The sequence below is a fragment of the Phragmites australis genome, chromosome 13 (genome assembly GCF_958298935.1).
Source record: "Phragmites australis chromosome 13, lpPhrAust1.1, whole genome shotgun sequence".
In the NCBI taxonomy this organism is placed as follows: domain Eukaryota; kingdom Viridiplantae; phylum Streptophyta; class Magnoliopsida; order Poales; family Poaceae; genus Phragmites; species Phragmites australis.
The window spans coordinates 3,769,787-3,778,657 of NC_084933.1; the positions used below are offsets into that span (position 1 = coordinate 3,769,787).

An 8,871-nucleotide genomic window follows, 5' to 3' on the forward strand; every position below is an offset into this window, starting at 1 on the left:
GTGTTGATAAATTCAAGATGAAAATTGCAAGGCAAAGAGACAGGAGGGCCAATACCATCCAGGTGTATGAGATGGTTGGAGCATTGGAGGTTAGGAGTTGGTGGGGCCTCTCACTCAGGGTCAGGGACTTAGGCAGCAGCAGGGGCCTGGCTGGCTGGCTGGCCCGGTTCGTTAGCATGTTGCCCCACCGCACGAGCTGACACCATCCCTGATTTTCTACACCCGCACCACACCTATTCTAAAATTTTGCTAACAATAAAAATTGCCACAATTGCACTGTTAGGATGAGTTTGGGGTTGCATTTTTTATTGTATGGATCTGTTTGTTTAAGGCTGATTGTATTTGGTTGTTTAAATGGTATTATTGTATGATGAGCTATTGGTTGTGATTTGTAGATATCACTTAAGGTTCGACGAGGTTATAGTAGATTTGTAACACTACAGATTTATTATGGTCTTCAAGGTGTTACACCTACTCCTCTTTCTAATCATTTATCTAATTATTCACCTTTTGAGGCAACTACTACCGGCTCATCTTTTTTCACTCCCACACATTCTACTATACACCACACACTCAACACTACAATTGAGCTCATGAGAAATTCCCGGATCATTCGGTGTGATAATATATAACACTCCGGCACTAGCTCAGCTAGGTCAATCATGTGAGCTAGTGTGCGAGAATCTCACCAAATTTGGCATTGAAGAGTTGAGTTGGGTGGCGTGCTTCCGACTTGCCAAGGAACCAACCCAATGGAAGCAAGGAAGCCTTTTCTTGGTGGTAGAGCAATGACCAAACCAAACCCAAGCTAACTCCCCAAAAAGATTAGATGACGGATGATGTAGACGGAGGGAGTGAGGGACCGAGTTGATGAGAGAGAAAGAGAGTGATCACAGAATAGCACACACACCTAGAGAGAGAGATCACTCCCTTTACGTGAGCCCAATGCCTAGCTAGACTCACCTTTTCCAGCTCTATCCTCTCTCTCTCTTACTTGCTTGCCACTACACACACTCCATTGCACTCATCATCAGCTCATACTGATCACACACTGCCAATGCTGATCATATCTTTATGAAATCAATATATATTTAAAAAAAATTACAACATAGTAATTGATCATTTAAAAAAGAATACACCTTTTGATAGGTGAATCGATCACTTGTAAGAGGGAAAATGGGATGCACATGAAAAATCTGAACTAATAAATTAATTAATAGAATTAATCACACTGGGTCATATCTCAAGCATATTTTTGTACCAATAATTCAAATCGCCCATTCCAAATTTCAATCATTTGAACAAATAATGGAATCAAAATAGCCAAAAAAAAGAGAAAATATTTAGACAACAAATAGAAGTGGTGTGTATGTAATTATGTATCAGATGAGAAGCAGAGGAGCTATCGGTGGTTACTAGTAATGGCAGTCAACCAAGGCCGACGCCACCGCCGCCGACGGGAAGAGCAGCGGCGCGGTCGCCCTCTCCGCGACGGCGAAAGCGAAAGGCGCCGGTGGCGATGTCTCCGCCTCGTCGCAGGGGGCGGGCATGTTGAGGTCCAGCTCAAGGAGGCTCTTCTCCTTCCTGGGCGCGTCATCCCGCGCGGTCGCCGCCGGCACGAGCGGCCGGTGCCGCCGCATGTGCCCGCCGAGCGCCTGCCCCGACGCGAACTCGGCGCCGCAGATGGAGCACTCGTGCACCCTCAGGTGCTTCGAGCTGCTGCTCGTGGCGACGGTGATGGCAGAGGCGGTGCCCAGGTCAGGTTCTTGCTTTGGCACCACCGGGACCGGGATCGCGAGCACTGTTGCATCGGCGGTCGCTTGCGCCGGGGGCAGCGGTTGAGAAGGAAGCGACGGCGCCACCGTGTCAGCAGCGGTCGGCTTCTTTTCCTCGGACAGCTGCGGCGTTGGAGCTGGCGGAAGCAGGCGGGGCTTCTTGTGACTGGTGCGGTGGCCGCCGAGCGCCTGGAAGGACGGGAAACACTTGTTGCACGTCTTGCACTCGTAGACAAACTCACCGGCGGTGGCTCCTTCGGCCGGGCGCCGGCTGCGGAACCTGGCCTCCTTGGCCACCACCAGCTCCCCATCCTTGGCCGACGCCGCCGCCGGCTCGCCGCGCGCGAGGAGCATGAGGCAGAGCGCCATGTCCTCCTCCTCGGTGACGCACCCGGTGGAAGCGGCCTCGTCCACCGACCGCGACGTCCCGGAATCCTCCCCGGCGGGCGCCGTCGCGGACGCCGCGGACGACGACCACTCCGCCGTCAACACCACCGGCGGCGCGTGCACGCGCTGCCTCTTGCTGCGCTTCCCCTTGACCACCACCGCCGGCACCAGCGGCGGCTTGCCGGCCTCCTCTTCTTGGACGCCGCCGCCCATGGGACCGATCGATCGGAGGAGAAGGGAGAAGACAAGGTGGAGTGTGTGTGGAAGTGGGAAGCTGGAAGGTTGGTGATGCTTGAGGAGAAGGGAAGGGATGGTATTGCAGGCAGCTGTGAGCCTGTGATCTGCCTTGCTGCCTGTGAATGGGTGATGTGATGCTAATGACACCATGGGGAGAGAGAGAGAGATGATAAAGTGGATTGTCAACAAGAGATGGCAAGGGGAGGTGGAGGAGGTTGACATATGGGCTGGCTGGCAATGTGGCAATAAACTAGTGGCCAACATCACTGGATTGGTTGGGGAGGGGGTCTGCTACCATCACCATGGGGCCATGGGGGTGAAGGGAGCTGAAAAATGTTTCGGGTTTCGCTGGGCGAAGGCCCGGCGATCCGCATCTTAGCGAAAGTCGACGATTATTCACCACCGTCTAAAGGATTTTCCTTACGCTTTCCACTTGAGAATATACATTTTTCTCCCATTTACGAGGAAAATTCTTGTTTTCTAAGTAGGACATTTCACTACATAAAAAACTAGCAAATAAGATATTATATTAATAATAGCTACTTAACACATATCACTAATATCCTATTGTTGATGAGTCTAATAAAGAAGTATCACTAATATCCCTTCTGATCGGAACTAGATATAGACCCGTTACTTATGAGTGTGTCTAATAAGAACGTATCACTAATATTCCTTCTGATCAGGATCAGATATAGACATATCACTAATGAGTGGTCATAAGAGACGGATTATCTGATGATAATAGTGACAGGTTAAATTGTGACTTGTCACTAATGATTAGTTCATAAGTGACAGATCGTTCTAGGCTAGTCATTAGTAACGGGTCAAGTTGTGACCCATCACTAATGATAAGGTCATTAGTAACGGATCATCCTACACCAGTCATTAGTGACGGGTCACAACTTACCCATCACTAATGATCTACTCTCATTTGTGACAGGTCGCCATATGCTAGTCATTAGTGATAAGTCAATTTGTAATCCGTTAGTAATGACTAGCTTCAATCACTAATGACGGTATTCGCAAATATTTTTTATTTTTATTTCATTTTTCTCTAATTTTTTCTCACATCAGCAACACTAGAATAGGAACCATTGTACATTTCTACTCAAGTTTGATATAAGTTGTGACGGCTATAGACACAAACACGTGTTCCGAAAATGGTGCAGAAACTTTCAGGATGAGAACTCAATCTTCTAAGCCGTTTTTGTCCTCGAAAAATTCTCCGAACCTGACAAAGTGAGGGAGAAATGCATGTAACTTTTTTTAAGATGCCCGTAGAGTAAAAAAAAACATCAACATCGGAGTTCGTATGCAAAAAGTTATACTTATTTTACCGAATACACTCCGGGTCACCTATCAAATTATAACCCTCGACGAAATTTGGCAAAATTAGTCATTAGTGACGGGTTATGGTTATGACACGTCACTAATAACCTTCGGCAAAGAAGGTTAAAAGGATAAAATATCCTGTTTCTTTCACAACTACGTGATAATAGAGGTGGTAAGGTGGCTATACACGTAAGGAGGAGGTCGCGGGTTCGATTCCTATAGAACGCAAACTTGAAAACAATATGAAAAAAGTGTGCCTTGTGAGGCATATGGGATGGGGCTACATTGGGATGGCTCAGAAGATTTTTTTCCAAAAATACAAAAAATGTGCATTGGTGATTATAACCCGTTACTAGCGTTCAGTCAATAGTAACAGATCACGGTTACGATCCATCACTAATGACTAAATATTAGTGACAGGTCACGGTTATGACCCGTCACTAATGATCTCATTAGTGAGAGATCGTCACCTGTCACAAATAACCTATCAGTAACGCGATCAGAATGACGGGTACGGAACCCGTTATTAATACCGGTTATCGTCCATCACTAATGACTTTTTTATATAGTGTTTATATCTATTATTACTTAATAACTGAATTTCTTATATTGCATGATTGCTTACGGGTACCGGGGTATAGCTTTTATGTTATCTTTTGTGTCCTGGTATATATGCATGCAAAGACGACTGACACCTAACTAGCTAGTGAGTGAGCGGCTAACTAAAAGCGTTAGGACTTTGGACTATCGAAAGTGAGTGTCTAATCAGGTGTAGCTGCACATTACTACTGTCCAATGCAGTCCTTCATTGAGCATCTTTAATTGCCACTGCACTACAATTGTCTCCCCTGTAAATTGCCGCGCACAAGTTCGTTGCTCCATCCAAAATTCGTAGCACAAATTGACCATGCATCCGAGGAGAATACATCTATGCATGCATATGTATTCACCAATGGTTTCCGTTCCCTTGGCAATATGCAGATCGATGTCGTGCTCAGCCAGCAGCTCAGGGCCAATGTGTCATCGACAGATGAAGATTACGATGAATTGGTGTGTGTTGGAGTTTCTGCCATCCAATCCTTTTCTGTCCTTATTGAGTCCACAAGGAGATACCATTCTCCAAACAAGCAAACAATGGAACGGAGGAAGACACATTGGTCTAGTAGTTCTTCGAGCATACCGATGTCTAATCGTTGAAGAAGAGTATGCAATACTCTGGTGTGGACTTTTGTCAGTAGTATTTTGGCTTGTTTGATGGTAGCTACAAACCGCCCCTCCACAAAGTTTATACCTATCCTTTGGCCTAAGACGACCACGAAGGAAGACCGAGAATAATGTTAAGAACTGAAACAACCCGGGCCACTGAAAGATTTTCGTCGTGAAAGGAGTGTCACTTGATGAAAGGAATAATGTTAAGAACTGGTATAAAAGAATTCCCTAAAAAAAATTAATTTTTGCAGTGCCATAAATTTAGGTTGGCTAATTCGTGACAGGACTATAAATAACTTCCCCTATTTGAATGACAAAAATTCCTTTTCTGATCTGGGAGCTGAAGTTTTTTTTTTCTCTTTATATGACATCTATGTGATTAGCTCAAGCATAAGCTAGTGGGAAGTGGTTGAAGCCATGATTCCATCCTTGAACAACTACAATAAAAATTAGGCTAGCATATCAATCTACTGTTCACTAGAAGTGAAATTAGCTTATCAGTGCATTGCTTGGACATAAAGAGTTGGAAGGAATATTTGAGGAGACGAAACATGGGACATGCATTAGGATCCGGTGCAGTCGCTCCTACGCCTTAAGCGACTATATCGGATCTTGGCTCCGCAAACGAACCAAAGCATCTACTAAGTAATTCATGCTACAGTGCTTAAGTTGCAGTCGCTACTATGACTGCACAAGAACCTGATCCCGTGGGATGGAGGCTTGAAGTGAAAAGGAAATGATTTCAACTTTTAAAAGAGAGATCTACACTTATCTTTCAATACTAGGACTTTTTTTTTTCATCAACTTTTCTTTAAACTCCTTACTTAATTTCGGAAAACAAATAAACGCAAACATTAAACGAAGCTCAAAAAGATCTATTGTCTTTTCTACTTTATGACTTTATTACGTTATGTTTTTCCTTTGGTTATCTTATGTTTTTCCTTACTCCGCATTCTTGTCTATACGAAACTAGGTATTGATTAGCTAGATCATATAGAGGATAAAAAATTAATTAAGTTTTCTATCACTCCAATTTGGATTAGATCACATATAAATGGATATCACTGATAAATTAATTCTTGTTTTGTTTTCTTTCTAAACTATTCATGCTAGGTTTGCTATACGAATCTCGATTGGTTTCACATATATTGTTGCGCATATTGTTGCACATGACACCTTGCATCTACTTAGCTGTCTCCTTTTCACTATAGGTAAGTATTCAGTACAATGACTTCCTCAACTCTACCACACTCCATCCACCCCTTTAATTATGTACGTAATAATCCAGATTCAAAATGCCAATGAAAGACAATGAAAGGAAATGATTGATGTTTAATCATTTGATACCGTGTAAAATAGTTTGTTCCGGTCAGAGGTTGGATGGTTGGCTTGCTTGCGCCCCACTCCTATTTTTTAAAGGGAGAGGCAGCTACGGCTGTTGCCTGTCCTTGAAGCTGCAACAATACTTTAGTGTGTGGTGTGGTGTGTTGGTGTGTTGGTGTGTACTAGTAGCCTGCTAGTGGAGATGGTGTAAGTGTAAGCAGCTGCTTCACTCCCCTGATCTCCATCCAACCTCTCTCTTCCATGTCCAGAGGTGGAATTTTGGCATCATCTTATTATTATATATATATATATATATATTTTTGCCTCAATGAAGGGTTTCAAATCATGAGAGATTCTCAATGATAATGAAAGATGATTACTTTTTTGTTATAGAGCCAATGTGACGCTAAGACATGGCTCCCACCTCTCATACTATGGCCAATTTGGTACAAACATTTTTTCAGCCAAACAATAAAAAATTATGTGCAAGCGTCTAAACCTTGTATCCATACATGAAGTAGCAGCTGCTTCTAAGCAACTTGAAGTCTTGTGTGCTGTAGATGAGCAAAGTTCAGCGTGGATGAAATTTTCATGGCCAATGGCCAGCTATATATATATGGCCTAATTGTGCAACTTGGACTTGATGTCTTTTTCTTTTTAACTTCGCAACCCACTCTGCATTCTAAGTTCTTCTATTCTGATCATTTCTATTCCTGAACTCAACAAAATTGTTCTTAATTCCAGACTTCTTTTCATCGGCTCATTTGGTCTTGCAATTCCGTAATCACAACCATCCGATTGTCCAACATGTACATCACACCAATGCAACTGACTCGCGGTAGATTTTTTTATTTACCTCAAAAGGCTATTGAAAAATTGTTACAGCAAAACCTACTGCCCAAATAAGTAGCGGATCCAGAATGGTCCCGAGGTTTACTTGAATACTGATAAGATCGTATGTAACGGATTCCTTTCGCGACTTAGAATTTCTTTACAAAGGAATTTTCATTCTCTTCAGCGCACTAACAATTTTCCTTCATGATACCTTTCACGAAGGAATTCTCAATGTTATTTCTTTCATAAAGTGATTCTCTTTTCTTTCCCTTTACGAATCCCTTCGAAGAGAAACTATTCGAAATCAAGAAAAATAAAGGGAATGAGAACGAGAAAGAAAATCGAAATGAAAGAAAAATGGTTAAGGATGGTCTAAAGAAAATTTTGAATCCATCTGAAGTCTAGCGCATCTCTCGGCTCCATATAGGTTCGCCTAAACTATAGCTTCAGAATTCTCGAAAGAACAATTTGACTCTCCAAATTATGCCTCCCCGCACAAAAAAGAGGAAAATAAAAGGAGCCAGAACAATAACATCACTAGTTTTTAGCGTAGCCAGACTGCAGCTTAGTGAATTTTTTAAATAATACTATTTTATTGAAAAATTGTAAACATATTATTCAAAATAAGAAATTTGCAAAAATATGTAACAGTCGGCACTTCAATTATCGACTAGCCACCTATCAGTAATTAGAGTGCCGACATCCCATTTGACACATATGTGGAGATTTGTCGGCACACCAATTGCTGACACGTCCTATGTCTCATAAACGATATTAAAAAAATCGTAACTTTTTCATATTATCTATGATGGGGATGATCATTATATAAAAATTATAGCTATCGATGATATCTACAATTTTACAGTTGAACACTTCTCCATTTAAATCAGTTTGGATGCCAAAACAAAGTGGCTATAAATTTCAGATCTAGTTTTACATATCTGAAACTTATAACCATTTTTTGACATCTAAACTGATTCAAATGGAAAAGTACTCAACTAAAGAGTCGTAGATATCGTCGATGTGTACAATTTTCATATAAATATCATTTCCGTCTAAGATCATATGAAAAAGTTATAAAATTTTTCTTTGAATATCGTTTGCAAGACAAATGACTTGTCGGCAATTGGAGTACCGATAGGTCGCTGGGGAATTACATACCGGCTATCCGGTTGCCGATAAGGGATCGGTCAGCACTCCGATTACCGATAGAAGGCTAGTCGGTAATTGGAGTGCCAACTAGCACATATTTTTACGACTTTTCTATTTTAAATATTATTTTTACAATTTTCTAATAAAATAATATTATTTCAAAAAAAAGATTCGCAGCTTAGTTGGGCTAAGAGGTCAGATGCTTCAATTGATCCATTCTGACTTTGCGTGCAATCAATCTTGTGCATAACAGTTTTGTAAAGTTTCCTGTGAAATTCTTGCGCTGCAAATGGAGCCTAGATAGTTACGTTCGATTTGGTCCCGATATGTTGCTTGAATCTGTGATAAACACTCTTCAGATTATTAAACAGTGTGATTTTGCCTCAGGGTAATATTAATACTACAGAAGGTGATAAGGTGCTGATTCTAAACATTGACCTCATCAACTCACCTAATACCGGATCTGAGCAGCATCAGCATATGTGGAACAGACACAGCTAGGATCACATTATTAAATTGACAGCATAACTTACCATCCATTGACTTGTGCACAGAATTGGAGATAGTGCAAGGGCAAAGAAAAAAAAAATAGACCGGCAAGAGAAGCCGCTGCTGCAGT

General features: G+C 42.1%; 1 protein-coding gene across 1 annotated transcript; it reads right to left on the minus strand.

Annotated features, from left to right (window-relative positions):
- Positions 1 to 1,239: 1,239 nt before the first annotated feature.
- Positions 1,240 to 2,663, minus strand: LOC133887658 (zinc finger protein ZAT5-like). Its single transcript, XM_062327616.1, has one exon. The coding sequence runs from the start codon at positions 2,661 to 2,663 to the stop codon at positions 1,416 to 1,418; it is 1,248 nt and encodes a 415-aa protein (XP_062183600.1). The 3' UTR covers positions 1,240 to 1,415.
- Positions 2,664 to 8,871: the final 6,208 nt, after the last annotated feature.